General features: G+C 40.2%; 1 protein-coding gene across 1 annotated transcript in view; it reads left to right on the top strand.

The window, feature by feature from the left end:
- PEPD (peptidase D) overlaps positions 1-19,112 on the top strand; it is a gene marked incomplete at both ends in the record, with an annotated part of 171,098 nt that overhangs the window by 45,121 nt on the left and 106,865 nt on the right. The window contains 3 exons of the mRNA XM_080638384.1: positions 2,771-2,815; positions 14,125-14,200; positions 15,780-15,826. Coding sequence (XP_080494510.1) covers positions 2,771-2,815; positions 14,125-14,200; positions 15,780-15,826 — 168 coding nt within the window. The remainder of the gene's footprint in view (positions 1-2,770; positions 2,816-14,124; positions 14,201-15,779; positions 15,827-19,112) is intronic.

The following is a 19,112-nucleotide window of genomic DNA, read 5'->3' as shown; positions in this document are numbered from 1 at the left end:
AAAAGTAAGTTGATTATTGTCTAGCAGGATCAAAACTTTGCGAGAAGGACATGGTAAGGTGATTTTATACAGGACTTCGTGCACAAATTGTGTGAATTAGACACCGTTGTGTACTTGTGTTGGTGATACAAGCTCTTCCCCTTGAGCTTGATATTTAACCAGTAACTTTAAGGATGTATTTTGCTTAGCTGCCTTGTTGGTAACTGAAATGAAGCATAATTGGAGTCTTTGGTTTTAGAAGTCTGGCAGTAATAAACAGGTTGCCCCGTGGCCACTCGGACAGGACGCACAACTATCACAAGCTAAGCAAAGTTGAGACAACTCAATCCTTAATCGTTGGCTTATCTGAAAAAGCCACATACAGTAGATCAGGTTCTCTTCTAAGTCTGAATTGATGCTGTGTCCCAGAGATCTAAAATCTTGTTTTCTACTTGCCGTCATATCAGAAAGTCTTGTCTTTCAGGTGAGAAATAAAAGTACCATGTGACTGATGACCTCCTGCTTCTTTACCCCTACCCTACACCCTCTTGTTCCAATCCTGCCCATTTTCTGTGTGTTTAATTCACTTCCATAATTGACAGCAACTGTAATTTTAAGAAGCTGCCACATAGTAGAGGGTTCCACCCAGCAACTTAAACTTGCATTTCTGGCAGCACAAAGACAGCTCAAGAAGAGCATTTAAGGCCAGGAGAGGAAAAATCCAGGGACTGCAGCAGAGATGGTGCATCTCTTGACTGAAATTTCCTTTGTATAAGAGCATTATTTGACCTATTACAAGTCTGCACTGGTGTACAGGGTTTTCCTTTTTGTTTGTATTTATTTAATGCTCAGATGAGAGACAGTCTTCTGTTGTGAGGTTCGTGTTTGTTCATTTGATTTCCTTTTGGTTTTATCCATTTGTGCTTGTGGTTAAAATGAGTGTGTCAGGTTCTTGAGAGATGTGAATTTTCAGAGTCTCAAGTCAGCTGCCTTCTTTACTTGCCCTTCCCTGCCCTTTATTTTCTTTTGTTACTTCATAATAGCCATAGTTTATACTTGTCATATTTGCATAGAGCTGCTGTTGGAGCTTTCTGCTGTGCTGCAGTGTCTCCTTACACTTGCCTTCATTGATCTGTTTTCTGTCTGACATACTGATGACAATTATTGAATGTCCTTGCGTCGTTGCAACTCCAGCTTAATTCTTCTGTTTCTTGTTTTTCTATGGTGGTGTCAGTTGATATACTTTCCGGCCAAACAAGGAGCTCGGGCTTTTGGTTTTTTTAGACTTTGTATAGATTGATTACAGTCTATCATTGTTTTATTTTCTTCTGTATAAATTTGTGTTTAATGGGCTCTTCCCTCCCAGAATTATTTCTGCATTACTGTATGTAGGTAATAGTTGTTGGGATTGTGGTGATTAAATTGAAAAAATGCCTTTTTTCTCTGGTTTTATGAGACTTTCTTGTTTCCAAGGGACTCACGTTATTCTATAATGATGCATTGTTCTGTGACTTGTAGCTTTTTGTATTGTGTTGCTTTTCCAGTGGTTTCTAATTAATACCCATAATACTGAATACCACACAGCTTGTCCTTGTTGAATGTTGAGATAAGTTGTTGTTTTCTACCCTGGAGTAGTGACACAAAGCTATTAACCTTTACCTTGTTAGGATTTCATGAGTTTATGAGCATGTGTTTTTGAAGAAGAGAAACATAAGGTTTTTTTTTTTTCCTGATATCTGAGTATGCAGGAAGATCCTGGCACAATTAGGAGTGACTTCTAAATAATTTTTTTTAATTGGATTTGTGCTTTAGTTGGTCCCTTCTGAGGTGTAAAGAATGGTTAATAACTGGAATAGATTAATTTTTCCTTCAAAAATTTGGGAAAATGAATTGTTGCCTTATAACATTCTTCTAAAGATCTTTTAGGAGCCTTGGAGCATTTTAGTTCTCTTAAATGCCATAACTGAGGAGCCAACAGTCAGACAAAAATATCTTTGGTGCAGAACACTCCTTGGGCATTTAAATTGTAAGCAGAAAAAAACCCTTGAACAATGCTTGGAGATCTATTTGTTTTCCACTCAATTACTCAGCTTCTTACTCTATTGGCCACTGTAATGTTATTGTTTAGACATCCTCAAAGTAGTTCCAAGAATACATGAATTGCTAATGCAGAAAATAAACAGAAAAATAGTTATGTGTTTGAGGCCAAGATGAAATGGAAACTTTTGCTTTGCCTCTTCTCTAGGTCAAAAAAGACAAGGAGAGATTGTTTTCATAGTCCTCTAAGCAAGCTTGTGTATCACATGCCACATTCTGTGCACAGAAAAGTGGGAAAGCCTAAAACGAAGGATAAAATTAGCAGTTCACTGTGTTTAATTTCACTGAAGGTTTTTTAAGGAGCAAAGTTAAAATCACAGAACACTTCGCAAGGGTCCTCTGGAGGTTGATCTGGTTCAACCCACACTCATAGCAGTGAAGTGACAACATTTTATCTTTATCAAAAGAAGTTTAAGGAATGTGTCCTGAACATACTGTTCCTCTGGTTTCTCCACATTCTTAAAATTACGTATGTGGTTTAGTCTCATGTATTTCAAGATTAAACACTTGCACTGTGAAGACAAATGTGTGCACTCTGCTTACTGGGATCTGAGCTGATCTATAATTAATTGCAATACATTATTTGCTTTCACAAGTTTTCGTGTCCCCAGAGAAGACACAGTTAAAAAAGAATGTAGTCTCTGCTGTTGTGTGGCTTTTTTTTAACATTTGTGTGTTGCTTTTTTTCATATAGATTTAATGTGAACAACAAAATCCTTCATCCTGAAATTGCAGAATGGTGAGTAGCATAAAATCTTTCTCTTTGAATATCGTTGAACGTGCTTATATTAGGACAAGGGATAACAGTTTCAGACTGAAACAGGGGAAGTTCAGGTTAGACATAAGGAAGAAGTTCTTTACTGAAGGGTGATGAGGCACTGGAACAGGTTGCCCAAAGAAGTGGTGAATGCTCCATCCCTGACAGTGCTCAAGGCCAGGATGGACAGAGCCTTGGGTGACATGGTTTAGTGTGAGGTGTCCCTGCCCATGGCAGGGGGGTTGGAACTAGATGATCTTAAGGTTCTTTCCGGCCCTGACTATTCTGTAATTCTATGATCCTCTTGCTTCAGAGAGCAGTTCCTCAACTGAAGCATCCTACTTTACTAGGTTTTAATTTAAGTTGATTTCTCCTTGTAGGGTGGAAATAATGTACAGCAGTAAAAACAGGTAAAAGCACTGAAAAGTGAAGAATTTATGTATCATTCCTTAAGCATTGTGTCTGGATATATATTTTTATAGGATGTGTTAGGAGTTAAGTCACATTCGTGTAAATGTGAATTTGTATGAATAAGAAAAGAATGAGGATAATTCATAATTCATATTCTAGAACCAAAAATCAAAGGTAGATCAAAACTGAACAGGTAATATTTAATAAGGTGTTATTACTTCTCTAGGGTTTATTATAAAAGCATTAATTTTGTTGAATTATTATTAATGTGTCTATAATTCTAGGAGAATTCTGCTGTAGCCTATCTAGAATAGACAAAATTAGAGAGTGGCAAAGTGTAGTAGTAGCTTACAAAGCTACTGCATTTCACTAGTTTTCCTATTCTGGTCAGCATTGCTGACTTTGTCCTTGGGATTGCTCCGTAACTAGGGCTTTTTAGTTTTCCATTTAGGAAATTAACTGAAGAAACAACACAGTGGATTTTTGTTAATGAATTAGGTTTTTATCTAAGCTTTTTCAGTATATTAATCTAGAAATGAGGAAGCAAATCCTTAGTTAAGACAGATAAAATCTGAAAATACAAACAGGAGAGTATACACTCTGGCTACCACTGTTGTAGTTTATTGTTATGTTATGTTACTTATATGTTACTACATATTATTCTTTTTAACGTTTATTATTAGCACAGATGCTGAGAACAATCTGCTGTCTTCCTTTATGTCTATTTGCCAGCTGGAAAACTGTGGAGATGTTGTTTTGAACATCAATGTGATTTCAGAATATGTAGAATTTTTAGTAGGTCACATTTCTGTTATTACAGCCATTTGTCATTGCTTGGCATGGTACAAAAATGTTGTAAAAGGAAGGCGGGAAGAGGGGAAACTTTGCTTAGACATTGTTGCATTATAGAGTCATGGGTGGGCCTGGAGATGTGTAGTAGTGGGACTCATAGCTTGCAGATCCTGCTGATGAGTGGAAGGGGGAAAGTCAGTGCTGCTTTGTAACACAGAACTCTCAGGATGCCAATTTTTAAATCACGCCTATTCTGTCCGTGTAGAGTTTTTACCTTCCTTTTCCAAAACAAAGAAGTTACCATACAGAATTGATTTCTGAATTTATTGTGATTTCCGAATTTAAGAGTCAGGAGCCTTTGAGGTGCAAAGTGCTGAGTAATGTAGACAGAATACAAGATTGGAAATTGATGTGTAGGGATGTGCTTTTCAGATGCACAGATTAAACACAATTAGGTAAAGGACGAGCATGGCAAAACCAGGTTTGGTTTGGTTTGGTTTGTTGATTTTTTTAATATCATTAGGGTTTAATTAGTCAAGTTCCTGTCATTACAGATATTGATAGGGAAGATCTAGAAATTTTCACATAGACTCCGAGACCCCTGATGCCATGCTGCAGTGGCATACAAAACTAACGGAGAGGATAAGTCAAGTTAGAAGCTCTTCATAAAGTCTTATTTTCTTGCAGAAGTGGCTGCTCTTGAGCTCTAGTTGATTGGTTTGATGTAGGGCATGGTGTGGGCTTTTTTGTTTTTTAAGACATTGGGAACTTTCAGTTCTCTTCATTATCATGTGCCCATCAGCCAGAGGAGGATTCTCCTAGTGACCTGAGAAGCTGTTTGAGAAGCAGAGGAGAGAGCTACATCTTCATCTTTAACCTGACAGTGTCGTTTTCCTGCTCCTCTTGTTTGTTTTCCTTTTTGTACTCTTGTTCTCTTGTTAGCAGGGAACGACAAGAGGCAAGAAAGGTGACCTCAAGAGGGCCTGGTCTAACTTGCAAACTTTGATCTGTAGATACAGCAGCACTGCAGGGAGAGAGGTGACAGTTTTAGCTGCAGAAGGCTTTGTACTAGGGCCACAAGCTGGTTCCCAAGTCGGCTTTCATTCTAGTTCCATCTACATTACCAAGATGTCACCTGATAAGCTTTTCTGCTCTGTGTTTTGCGTTAATGGGGGTGTTAAATCTTATTCAGGAATCTCAGAGTTTGAGAAACATGAGGTCCATGAATCTGTCCTGAGATAGATGGAGCATTGAGGCAGTAGAAAGGCATCACTTGGAGCTGTTCATCTTGGTGCAAAGAGAATCTTTTCTGTGAATTGCAAGTGCCATCCTGGAATTCTGATTTTGTTCTCCCTGTGATCTCAACAGGGGAGCGATGGTCGGTGTGTACCTTCTCTCCACCTTGCTTTCAAGGAAAGGGAATTCTAAGTGGAGCCAAAGTTCATATGTGCATTCAGAAGTGTTTTAAAAGGTTTTATTGAGTTTGGTGGATTTCATTTTAAGTCAGAGGTATGTTGTGGATGGTTGTTAGGATTTAAGTGTCTGGTGAAATCACTATGTGAATGACAGGCTATGCATATTAAAACTTCCTAAAGTAGAAAATTTCCTTGCAGTGTAAAGTTATTCATCAGGAAACTTTCTTTAGAAAGTAATAATATTTTTAGAATTAAGAATATTTTACTTTTAGGGAGATTAAATTTTTTTGGGTTATATTCTAGAGTAGAAAATTTCTTCATTTAAATCATGTGCTTGCATGAATGCATATAATTTCAAATTCAACAAGCTCTGAACTACTCTGGTTTACCATGATGCTTGTCAGTAAAACTCCGATCTATACCATGCTGTCAAAGCTGCCAGCAAGAAGTGAAATGGCTGAGCTTTCTGAACCAGCCAGGGAGAACTGTGAGCTACAGAAGGCAATTCTAGTATTGTACAGTCTTCTCATAAAATACAGGGAAAATGGTTCAGTACTGACAAGGGGCAAAGTGTTTGTGATTAAGGATCTGTTGCCTCCCTGGCTTACTCATCCTTTTTCAAGATCTCAACATTTTCTCACTTGCTGTGAAACTTAAATATAAACCAAAAGGATCTGACCTTAGACAAGACTGCAGCAGTTTGCGTAGGGCGTTTTCTTTTTTTTTTTTTTTTCAATTGGGTGAATGTGTCTACAAACACATTTAAACACTTAAATTGTAAATTTCAGGGTCCCTGTTTCAGATCTGATACTGAATGTGTACTGTAAGTATTGATTTCAGCATTTTGGAAAGAAAATGTTATCTAACAGAAGACGAAGTCAAAACGTACCCTTATTATCTCCCTAGTAGTCAGAAGGAATTATGTTTACACTAGCACTTAGAAAAATGGCCTTTTATTACTTTAGGATACCAATGTCTGTTTGCCTACTTGTGGTGGTGCTAGAAGATAATGTACAGCTTGTTTTCTGCTTGCATATACTTTATTTTGCTATAACTCCAATGAAAGTGGTATTTGATAGTTCTGTGTGGAAGATTTCATGTATTCTGTATTTTGCATTACTTTGATGGAAAGCTATATTGTTTCTTCTGGGAAAGTAATCTGTATCTTAGTGTCTTAAGGTTGGGTATATGCTCTTTGTGGTTTTAGAGGATTTTCTTATCTATGTTGTAAACTCTAATATCTTTTTGAACTGTTTCAAGATGAACTTCCATGTTTGGTGTTCATGCAGCTGGCTTTCAGAATTGTACTGCAATGCTTCTCCTTTGCATGTGTGCATTACTACGTTTACTGGCTTCAGTGCTAATTCAGTTAGCAAGTTAAAACTTGCTGAAGAGCATAAATATATCAACTATGGTAGAGAAATGTCTATAAATAAAATGTGGAAAGGTAACAGAAGGGATGAAAAAGGGTGAAGACAAGGCAGGACTGTGGAGTCTGTCTGCGTGGGTAGCATCTGTATTTACTAGGTGGTCTGTAAACATAATATTTCCAGAAGGATAAGGAAAAATGGATGTACCCAGATGTTTTCCATGCATGGCACAAAAAGCAGCCATTAAGGTTGCACACATGTACTAAAAACAACAAAAGAAGACACCTGATAAACACTGAGCTGGTAACTGGGAACAGATACTTCTGGCAGTATGATCAAGACTGAATGCATATAGGGGAGCAAACAGTTGTGTATCTTTAAGGAAAGCACTGGTTTATGGAAATAGAGTTGAGTTGCTCAAGTTTCAACCTCATAATTGTCCTGAATTCTGTATGCTTTTGACCACTTGATCAGTGGAAAATAGGTTGTGCATGAAATTTGGTATCCAGCCACTTAAAATGCCCAAACTTATTTTCAGGACTGAAATCATACTTTGTATTGAAATTTCTCTCTTTTAGTGGATGAGTGATATGCATGATAAGACCACCTACCTGCTCATATGGACAAGTGCAAATAAAAGCACAAAGGTATACAAAAGAACAGAATGAGGAAGAAGGAATAATTTTACACTAGTAAAATGCAGGGGGAGGGAAGTTGAAAGTTACAGTCAGTCCTGACAGTAGGAGGCTTGTGCTTCTAATTTAACTTGATTGTACTGTGTGGCTTGCCTGTTAATCCAAGAACCACGTTACATGCTGAATCTGTACATTTTTGCAGTTGCAGTAGCTGGAGCCTCTAGATGGTGTGTTCCCATCAAAATACTGATGAATGCATTCAGAGTAACTGCTCCAAGAGCCATTTTTAATAGAACATTAAAGGTCACTCATGAGCAAGGGTGGGACTTTCTTCCTAGCCTCATCTCGGAAGTGGGTGAGAAACATCATGAGAACTGTGGGTCACTCGTCACCCTCAAGATTGTTCTGTAGTGCTAACCAGAGTGCTTTGACTAGCAATGCTTTGAACCTGGCTTGGGAGAATGTTGTGTTTTATGCAGTGAGATGGTGGTGAAATACATGCCGTTTTGCTACTCAAGTCTGCTGTTGCTAATTCCATCAACAGGGAGTGCCAGAGCCTGCTGCTGCCGAGGGAGGGAGGCCAGCATTCCACCTGCGTGAGGTGTGAGCAGGTAGAAGATCTGCTTAGCTTGGTGGCAGAACTTAAGGAGGAGGTCGAGATGCTGAGGACCATCAGGGAGTGTGAAAGGGAGATCGACTGGTGGAGTAACTCCCTGGCGTGCCAGCTGGAACAGTTCCAGGGAGATACCCCCCATAAGGGGATGGACCCCCTGCCCTCTCAGACAGAGGGGGATGGCCCGAGACAGCCCCTGCCCTGTAGCTGTCGCGCAGAGGTAAGGGACCAAAAAGATGATGAGGGTTGGAAGCGAGTTCCAGTTCGGAACCGTGGGCAACCCTCCTCCCTTCCTGCCCTGCTTCCCCAGGTGTCCCTCAGTAATAGGTTTGAGGCCCTGGATCTTGATGGAGAGGTAGGTGAGGATGTGATGCAAGGCCAGACTACAAGGTCACATAGGAAAAGGCGGTCGACTTCGCACCTCAAGACTGCCTCTGATAAGAAAGAAAGAAAGAAAGGTCATTGTCGTAGGCGATTCCCTTCTGAGAGGAACAGAGGGCCCGATATGCAGAGTTGACCCTCATCATAGGGAAGTGTGTAGTCTGCCTGGAGCCCGGATCAGGGACATCACCAAGGCGCTCCCCAGCCTGGTGCACCCGACAGACTACTACCCGCTGCTGGTCTTCCAGACAGGTGGGGGGGAAGCTGCTTCCCGCAGTCTGAGGGGGATGAAGAAAGACTACAGGGCCTTGGGGCGGATGGTGAAAGAGTCTGGGGCTCAAGTGATCTTCTCCTCACTTCTTCCATGAGGTGATGATGTGGGACTGAATGGGAAAATTCAGTCTGTAAACAATTGGCTACAAGACTGGTGCTGCAGGCAGGGCTTTGGATTCTTTGATAACAGCTGGTTTTATAAGGCTCCAGTCCGGATGATGGCACGTGGAAAAGGTTTATCTCACAGAGGCAGAAGGATGCTGGGGCATGAATTAGCAGGGCTCATTTGGAGAGCTTTAAACTAGATTCGAAGGGGGATGGGATTGTAACTGGGCTTGCCCCAGTGGGGCAGCACTCTAGAATTGATGAAGACTGGGAGGCCTCCTATAATCCTAGGGTGAAATTGGTGAGCTCAGCTCCCTCCTTGAAATGCCTGTACACCAATGCGTGCAGCATGGGAAATAAGCAGGAGGAGTTAGAGACCTGTGTTAAGTCAGGAGATTATGATCTGGTGGCAATTACAGAGACGTGGTGGGGCAGCTCACATGACTGGAATATAGTCATGGAGGGCTATGTCCTTTTCAGGAAAGACAGGCCAGCCAGGCGGGGTGGTGGGGTTGCTCTTTATGTGCGAGAGCAGCTGCAATGTACTGAGTTCTGTCCAGGGACAGGGGACGAGCGAGTTGAGAGTCTGTGGGTGAGAATTAAGGGGCAGGCTGGCAGGGGCGATACTGTTGTGGGTGTCTGTTACAGGCCACCAGATCAGGGTGAGGAAGTTGACGAGGCCTTCTACAGGCAGCTGAGAGCGGCCTCTCAGTCACAGGCCGTGGTCATCGTGGGGGATTTTAACTTCCCAGATGTTTGCTGGAAGGACTACTCAGCAACCCAGCCACAGTCCAGGAGGTTCCTCCAGTGTATGGATGATAACTTCCTCATGCAAATGGTGGATGAGCCAACCAGGAGAGGAGCGCTGCTGGATCTCATCCTCACTAACAAGGAGGGTCTGGTCGAAGCAGTAAAGGTTGAGGGCTGCCTTGGTTGCAGCGACCACGAGATGGTGGAATTCAGGATCTTGCGTGGTAGGACCAGTACAATAGCAAGTAGAATTGCAACCCTGGACTTCAGCGGGGCAAACTTTGGCCTTTTCAAGCAATTGCTAGGGGAAATCCCTTGGGCAAGGCTGCTTGAAGGTAAAGGGGCCAAGATAGTTGGTTGACATTCAAGGATTGCTTATTCCGAGCTCAAGAGCAGAGGATCCTGACACGTAGGAAGTCAAGGAAGAGGGCCAGGAGACCTGCATGGGTAAATAAGGAACTGCTGGGTATGCTCAAGTGGAAGAGGAGAGTTTACAGGTCATGGAAGGAGGGGCTGGCCACTTGGGAGGAATATAAGGCTGCTGCTAGAGGATGTAGGAAGGCAGCTAGGATGGCTAAGGCCTCCTTAGAATTAAATCTGGCCAGAGGGGTCAAGGACAGCAGAAAGAGCTTTTTCAAATACATAGCTGATAAAACTAAGACCAGAGGCAAGGTAGGCCCACTGGTGAATGGGATGGGTGCCCTGGTGACAGAAGATACAGAGATGGCAGAGTTATTGAATGCCTTCTTTGTCTCTGTCTACTCTGCCAGAGGCAGTCCTGAAAACCCCTGTACTCCTGAGATCTCAGATGAAGTCAGGTCAATGGAGCAGTTTGCCTTAGTCGATGAGGAATGGGTTAGGGACCAGCTGAGCAATCTGGACATCCATAAATCCATGGGTCCAGATGGGATGCACCAGCGGGTACTGAGGGAACTGGCGGAAGTCATTGCTAGACCACTCTCCATCATCTTTACCAAGTCTTAGGAAACGGGAGAGGTGCCTGAGGACTGGAGGAAAGCAGATGTCACTCCAGTCTTCTAAAAGGGCAAGAAGGAGGACCCGGGTAGCTCTAGACCGGTCAGCCTCACCTCCATCCCTGGGAAAGTGATGGAACACCTTATCCTTGATGTCATCTTAAGGCATGTGAAGGATAAGAGGGTTATGAGGGGCAGTCAGCATGGCTTTACCAAGGGGAAGTCATGCTTGACCAACCTCATAGCCTTTTATGAGGAAATAACACGGTGGCTGGATGATGGCAGAGCGGTGGATGTGGTCTACCTTGACTTCAGCAAAGCATTTGACACAGTCTCCCACAGCATCCTCATAGCTAAACTGAGGAAGTGTGGTCTGGACGATCAGGTAGTGAGATGGACTGCGAACTGGCTGAAGGAGAGAAGCCAGAGAGTTGTAGTCTATGGGGCAGAGTCTAGTTGGAGGCCTGTATCTAGTGGAGTGCCTCAAGGGTCGGTATTGGGACCAGTATTATTTAATATATTCATCAATGATTTAGATGAGGGAATTGAGTGTACTGTCAGCAAGTTTGCTGCTGACACTAAGCTGGGAGGAGTGGCTGACACGCCAGAAGGCTGTGCTGCCATCCAGCGGGACCTGGACAGGCTGGAGAGTTGGGCAGGGAATAACTTGATGAAATATAACAAGGGGAAGTGTAGAGTGTTCCATCTGGGCAGGAACAACCCCAGGTTCCAGTATAGGTTGGGGAACGACCTGTTAGAGAGTAGTTAGGGGAGGGACCTGGGGGTCCTAGTGGACGTCAGGATAACCATGAGCCAACACTGTGCCCTTGTGGCCAAGAAGGCCAATGGCATCCTGGGGTGTATTAGAAGGGGGGTGGTCAGTAGGTCGAGAGAGGTCCTCCTTCCCCTCTACTCTGCCCTGGTGAGACCGCATCTGGAATATTGTGTCCAGTTCTGGTCCCCTCAGTTCAAGAAGGACAGGGACCTGCTGGAGAGAGTCCAGTGCAGGGCAGCTAAGATGATTAAGGGAGTGGAGCATCTCCCTTATGAGGAAAGGCTGAGGGAGCTGGGTCTCTATAGTTTGGAGAAGAGGAGACTGAGGGGTGACCTTATTAGTGTATATAAATATATAAAGGGTGAGTGTCACGAGGATGGAGCCAGGCTCTTCTCAGTGGCAAACAATGATAGGACAAGGGGTAATGGGTACAAACTGGAACGCAAGAGGTTCCACTTAAACTTGAGAAGAAACTTCTTCTCAGTGAGGGTGACGGAACACTGGAACAGGCTGCCCAGGGGGGTTGTGGAGTCTCCTTCTCTGGAGACATTCAAAACCCGCCTGGACACATTCCTCTGTAACCTCATCTAGGTATTCCTGCTCCGGCAGGGGGATTGGACTAGATGATCTTTTGAGGTCCCTTCCAATCTCTAACATACTGTGATACTGTGAACAGCACCAGGGCAGGCAACATGAGAGTCCAGCGACGTTTTCCTTTTGGTATCCAGTGGAGTGTGAAGTTGATCATGTTCCCTGCTTGATTGTATATCCTCCCTCTCTTCCATGTTAGTGGTTGGGTAGTGGGTTTTATTGGTCTCAAAATGAGTAAACATTTTCTGTAAAATGTTTCAGTGCTTGACCTTGTATAAATGAAGGTGATGCATTGCATAAAAAGTCTGAGCCTGAGCATGAATTCGTAAATGCAAAAAGATACCGAAAAAGGATGATCTAAAATACCTTGACCCTGAAGCCTTATGACCTAGCCCAGTAAAATAAATTCTGTTTGCACTTGCTGTTGTGTATTACTAGCAGATCCCAGGTAAGAGATCAGACAATTGAATTTTGAAACAATCTATTTTTGAGGCACTTGCAGATCAGGGATATGTACTATATATTGAAAGTAATATAAAGGCACATCAAACAAGTATTAAATTATCCTGCCTGAACATGCAATCTTCTGAAGAACAGGATTAAGTAAATATATATAAGCCTTTGCTACCTCATTCTAACATGAATAGATTTGAGGTGCTATTTTTTATGTCTTGGCTGAAAGGCAGAAGCAAAAGTCTGTTTGCTCACCCTGGATGAGCAGATTATACCATCCCAGTGCAATTTTTTCATCTTGGTGTTCATTTTAAAACCTTATACTTGTCAATATGCATAATGATTATTTTGTGTCATTCTCCAGTTGACTAAGAATGTCAATCCATTCCCCTCTACTGTATTTCTGTTTGTAAGAGCATTTTGATTGATACTGGCATTTTTACAAAGGTACCTTTACTCTTGCCAGAGAAGTTGTGTTTGCAGGGGAGTGGCTGTGCCGCATAGTGATGTGATCCCTGTCTATGGGAAAAGCTCTTATCACACATCAGAGACACTGATGGCTGAGAAGCCTGTTTCTGGATTCAGTAAGACAAACTGCAGGAGCAGAAATACAGCAAATAGTTTTCTGCAGCAGTGTGAGTAGGAGCGTGTTACAATGACAAAGGGGTGTCTTGGTGGGAGTTTCAAAGTATAACAGTTATGGTACTTTGTAACTACTGCAAGCTCTGGAGTGGAGCTGGAAATACAATTTAAATATTTTCATGCAATTCAATAGATGTAGTTTTGTTCTCTGTAAACAGCTAAGTATGTACTTCACGGCTGCCTTTGAGATGAGCATGAGAAATACTAGGAAATCAGTATGTGTAGCAGTGGAGAGAGTAGCTGATTTTTAATAGATGGTATGGAACTATCAGTGCTTCCCTGTTCATGCCACACTGAATAGCTGCTTTTATTTGAAATACATGGTAGAAAGCGATACAAGTAGATAAGAGATGTTAAATTTTTTGAGATGAGTTCAGAACAGAGTATCAAGGCTCATAAATAGACACATATTCAGTATCTCATAAGGCATGAAGAACAGGATGGAATTTTTAGGGGGTTGAGTTGTTTTTTTCCGCCAAAAGCATATGAAAAAGAATGGACACCGTGTCTGTAATTACTGCTGCTGCGGTTTCTGAATTTCTTGTTTTGGTTTTTTTTAATACCAAACAGAAATAGCATTTTTTCATAACCACCACCCTTCTTCCCCCTCTCTCCTCTCCCCTTTTTGAGGTATTGCAACTAGGTGGGAGTTAAGGTTGTGCTTAATAGAAATTCTGGAGCTCTAGGAATTTCATTATGTAAACTGTTCTCAAGTTTTGTTTAAAAAATAAGTCAAGTATGCTTGTAGAAATGTTCCTTTTGAAGTGGTGTTAGAGCCATGGCAAAAGCAGAAATACATTGCTTTTGTTCCTAATGTATTGTAGAATGAGTTGAAAAATGTTGATTGGACCACTTGTTTATTAGCATTAAAATAATGCCTGCTGATGTTTGAAATGCTTGTGACTTCCCTTTGTAAGATTGTTTTGCTAATGCTGAATCAATGACAACAAAACTTTGCTGCCATGAATACTGTAAAAGCTCTTCGCTCTTGAAGTGTGCTTGATCTAATTTTACCATAGGTGATGCATTTTATTTTCAGGGGGTTTTATTTCATAATCCTTAAGCTGTGAAGTTGCAACCTAACCTGATATCTGTTCTACTTTTCTTTAAGTCGTGTGATTAAGACAGACATGGAGTTGGAAGTTTTGCGCTACACCAATAAAATCTCCAGTGAAGCTCATAAAGAGGTAATGGATCTTTTACTGATAATAATTTTTGCTCTTCATGTAGCAGTGATACTCAGAAATGTTCCCAGCAACCCTGAATTACTTAGTAATAAAATAATGGAAAAGCTGGATAGAAATAAGAGGATAATATCCCTCCTATTACAGCCCAGTAATATACCTTACATTGTCCTTGAACTCACTAGTACATTTGTGATATGTGAGAAATGGAGTGTGGTTTTGGATAAAAGCTGGAGCCTCAGCAGAAGGTGACCTGCTTGCAATGTATCTCTGCTGTATGGACAAATATGAATACAGTGATGGAGAAAGAAGAATCATAGAATCATAGTATGGTTAGGTTTGGAAAGGACCTTAAAAATGTCTAGTTCCAACCCCCTGCCATGGGCAGAGATGGCTCACACTAGACCATGTTACCTGAAGCTCTGTCCAACCAATAGATCTGTCCAACCAAGAGATCAAGAAGATTATTCTTCTGGCCCATGTCAGCTTGTGCAACTCTGAAGAGTTTAACTTCACAGGTTACTCTCTCCAGATCCTTACAGTTCAGTCTGTAATAATTGTTCCCATGCTCAGTGTTTGATAGTGCTCCATAGGTTGTTCCTCAGAAGTAGGTACGTCCAACAGTGCAGTGCTTCACGATGCTATTGTGTTGACATAGCAGAGTGTCAAAGACAAATCCATGCTCTCAGCAAGGCTACCCAGGCTGGACCTAGCACTGTGCCAGTGGAGTCATATTGCTCTACTGGTATGGATGACAAAATTAACTTGGGTGTTAATCCTGTACTCCATATTGTGATACAGAGATGCCATGAGTTCTGACTGACCAGAGGGACCTTAAGAAAAAGTAACTGATGAGGTTACTGACTCAACCGTTGTCTTTGCTCCTGCTCCTCAGATTTCTGGGCTGTGAAGTCTAAAAATATTTTAAAGGGAATATAAAGTTAAAATTGTGAAGTCTAAGAATAGTTATTTGCATTCTTTCTGGTTTGTCCTTCATCATCCTGGAATAATCCTGTCATGTCTGAGAGAATTTCTTCATAGAGCAGCTGCCTAGAACTTTTATAATACAGAAACAGGCAAAGGATAAAACTGGTGCACATTTTCAGCAAATCCAAGAACAAAAATCAGACTTACGGGTTGTGAAATGGTGTTAACTCTAGTAGTTTTCTATTGATTCAGATTGCAAAGTATGAAAGAGTATCTCCTATTGTAGTTTATTCCAGTTCACAGTTCCGTTTTGCTGGTGTTCCATAAAAGTGAAACAAAAGAACTTGCTGGCAAGTTCACCAGGGCTTTAAGAATTAAGCATTGGTATTCTGAGGAGCTGCACTTCGTTAGGATATAGTAGTTTGGTAATTGAACTTACTTTTTTGCTGGAGACTGCAGGCATTTATAAAAATTAAAATTAGTTTGATTTCTAATGTAGTTTTAAAATGTGTCTACTGATGTAAATTTAAATTAAGTACAGATTATATTTTTGTAATATAGGTTCCTCTGGAGATAACTCAGTCATAAGTCATAAAATTATAAATATGATATTCCCTCCTGCTATGAATGTCCCATGTTAATATGTATCTTACAGGTAATGAAGGCAGTAAAAGCAGGTATGAAAGAATACGAGATGGAGAGGTAAGAGTTCTTTCAATAATTGTAATAAAAAGAAGAAAATCTCTCTGTGGTAGGGGTAGAAGCAATAGCTGAGGCAAAGTAGTAGCATTGATTCAGTTGAGACTGAGAGCTCATTACTGTTTGAAGACAGTTGCAATCATTTTATTATTTGGAGGTGATACTTCATCAGTTTCAAACTTGTATTTGATGATGGTTGATTATTTTCTGGTGGTGGCTTATTGTAGCAAATTTCTCTCTCTGAGTTTTAGCAATTGACAGAAGCTTTACAAAATAAATGTTATTGTTCGAAGCCATCCAATAAAATAGTGTTTATGGATAAACATTGCCCTTATGGATAAACAGTGCCCCATTGCTTAGAAGACTGCATATATGAGTGTTTAAGAACCTTATAAAAGGCTGTGTTCAATTACATTTTGCCTGCGATTACAAGTCAGCATTACCTGTACTTAGCCTGTACAAGGAGCTCATCTCACAAGTGCAATGGATGTTACTAGAACTGTTAAGAAGTCAGTAAGAATGCAGCTTGTATCTCTTGTGTTGAAGAACACATGCTGTACAGGCATATGTAGGAAGGATTGGCTGCTTTTAACTGATATAGCAGTGATGTGTCTAGATACAAGGAAAACATTGCCTTCTCTTTTAAATCAATATTTACACTAGATCAGCAGCAGCTTATCATATAAAGCACAGTTTTGATCACCAAGTCCATTTATTTTTAGCTTGCATACTGTATTTTCAATTTTCAAAGTATTTGCCTAATGAAGAAATGGAAAACAGCAGCTATTTCTCAGTTACTGTTGTTTTGTGATAGTAATTTTTCAAACATTAGTAAGCAGGCTAGTTCAGCACCCAGTGGGGGGAAAATAAAGTGGTCTCAGTATTTGTCATCAGTATTTCAAGGTAGCTCGAAAAAAGAAATAATGCCCTTACAGCATATGCAATATGGAAAAAACAGTGTTGCATTTAAGCAGTTTCAATTTCTACAGACTCTATAGGCTCATGCCCATACTTTGAATGTGCTTCAAATTGCAGCTTCATATACTGCCAGGTAATGGGGAAAAAAATGTGGTATGAATTCCCCTGTTACCTTTATTAGTGAACTGTGTGTTTTTGTTCATTTTACACACTGCCCATGCTGTATGTGCTGATAGTGAAATTTTGGTTCTGGAAGGTGATAGTAATCAAAAATTTCCATATAGCAGAGTTTGTTCTCAGGTGCTTTTAAATGTCACGATCCTGGCAGTTTGGTTTAATGTCACACAGCAAATACATATATATATGTATATGTATATATGCTCTTTTGGAAGTCTTTGTAACTCTATTTTCTCTTCAGGACTTTAATTCTTCTCTGGCTAACTTCATCAGCAAGCTTTTGAAAAGATTTATTTGTGTCTTTCAATTAAAAAAAAATAAAATTAGGCAACTGTCTATTAGACCTATTTAAAATTGCCTTCTGTTCTTCCATATGTCCTGATAGATTACACTTCCTGAAAGAATTTGAGGTTATTTTATTAATGAAAGAGGTCTTGGCAGACTACTTCTGTAGCTTCTGCCTTGGAGACTATAATTAGAACTTTACTTTCTGTTGCTAGTGGAACCATCCCAGCTCTGCTTTCTGTTCCCTTGTTGGTAAGGGGAAATGGGTCCTAAAAATGTAAACCTGTCATTTCCACACCTTTCTGGCAAGAAATGTGTAATTGAAATGGTTATAAATGAAGTTAGAAAACAATCTAGGAAATCTCTACTCTGTATGTGGGTCAACCTTGTCTAAGAAGGGAACTCTCAAAGACCTGAAAATAGGTAGCATCCAAAAATAATCAATTTTCTTTGAAATAGTAAGAGTTTGGTCTGTTGTTTTTTTGTTGTTTGGGGGAACTGGGAGGCTTGGTTGAGCTGTTTGGTTTGGTTTGTGATGGTTTTTTTTGGTCAACTGTGTGACAGCTTTGGTACAGCTGAAATCTAAGGGTGCAGAGAACCAGAATTACTAGCCTGTATAGATTTATCTAAGGTATTCACATTTGTATTTAAAAGGTCAATTAAAATTTAATGAAGTTTTTAATTTTCTGATGTTTCTAGGGCTTCTGCTCCCTTTGTGGAAGCTTTCTGAATTGTGTGGTTCTTTCCCCAGGTGCATTTGCAGTTCCCACTTATGGCTGTGAAACTATGAATTTTTTAAATGAGTACAGATACCTCTTGAAATGTGCCAATAAAACCCCCTTTCATATTGCTTCACTTCATTCTTTGACATTGTGGAGTATATCACATGTAGTTGGGTACAAAGCTAGTCTGACCCTGTCCTCTAGGAAGAGTAATGCCAGAGATCTCCAAAGCAATTAAAGTTTTCCATTACTACATGTAGGACCTAAGTGTTGCCTTTTCTTTGTTCATTTGGTTAAGCAGCATTCCTACAAAAAAATGAGTCATTTTACTTCTGTAACATACAGCAAGAATATATTAAAAGTACTCCAGGAAATGTATCTAAGAGTCAGCAATGTGTAAAACTAGTTATATTTCTCAGATTGAGATTATTCTCTGAGAAGTAATTTGAAAGAAATTAAGTAAATTATGGAGATATCTCTAGATAAGATAGTATCTTTTATTTTGAGGGTTGAAAGCTAGCTTCAGAAATGTGCTAGGAGTGTTCTTTAAGATTAAGGTCCACTGGTAAGTTATTTTGAACCAGTAATGTGTTAATACTAAGATATATAAAAAATGAACACATTTAACTGCAAGTCCAATCAGCCCTGAGTTCTTTTTTTGGTCCGATGTTACTTAACTTTAATACGTGGTTGGTTGACTTTAAGGAGACAGCGAAGGCAATTATCTACAAACAGTAATTCACAGCATGTGTAATTGCATATGAAGTTATTTTGGTAGGTCAAATTCTGGATTTTCTCTGAAGCAGTTTGTTTGGTATTTGTGCTTATCTCATGTTTAATTAATCTTCTTTAATTAAATGCATTTAATTATGAAACTGCTCTGTAGTGAATATATTGTTGGAATGCAACAAAATTATAAAGGAAATCTCTTCATCACAAGTATGTGAAAAAAATCTGATTTCAGCTAAGTTGTTTTAAGTGTGTATATATATAAACAAAAATATTTTGTGTGTATATATAGCTACATATATATATGTACACACTGAAAGTACTAATTAGGACCTACAGTCATCTGTTTCAGGATGCTCTAAAGTGCTGGAAATACCATTTCTAGATCAGTGTTATCAGTTTATAGACTGCTTCTTAGTATTTATAAAATGAAGTTTTGAATCTTCTGTGCATTCTCT

Source organism: Psittacula echo (genome assembly GCF_963264785.1).
Source record: "Psittacula echo genome assembly, chromosome: Z".
NCBI lineage: Eukaryota > Metazoa > Chordata > Aves > Psittaciformes > Psittacidae > Psittacula > Psittacula echo.
Note: the sequence above shows the minus strand (reverse complement) of the source record. Positions and strands in the feature narration are given on the sequence as shown.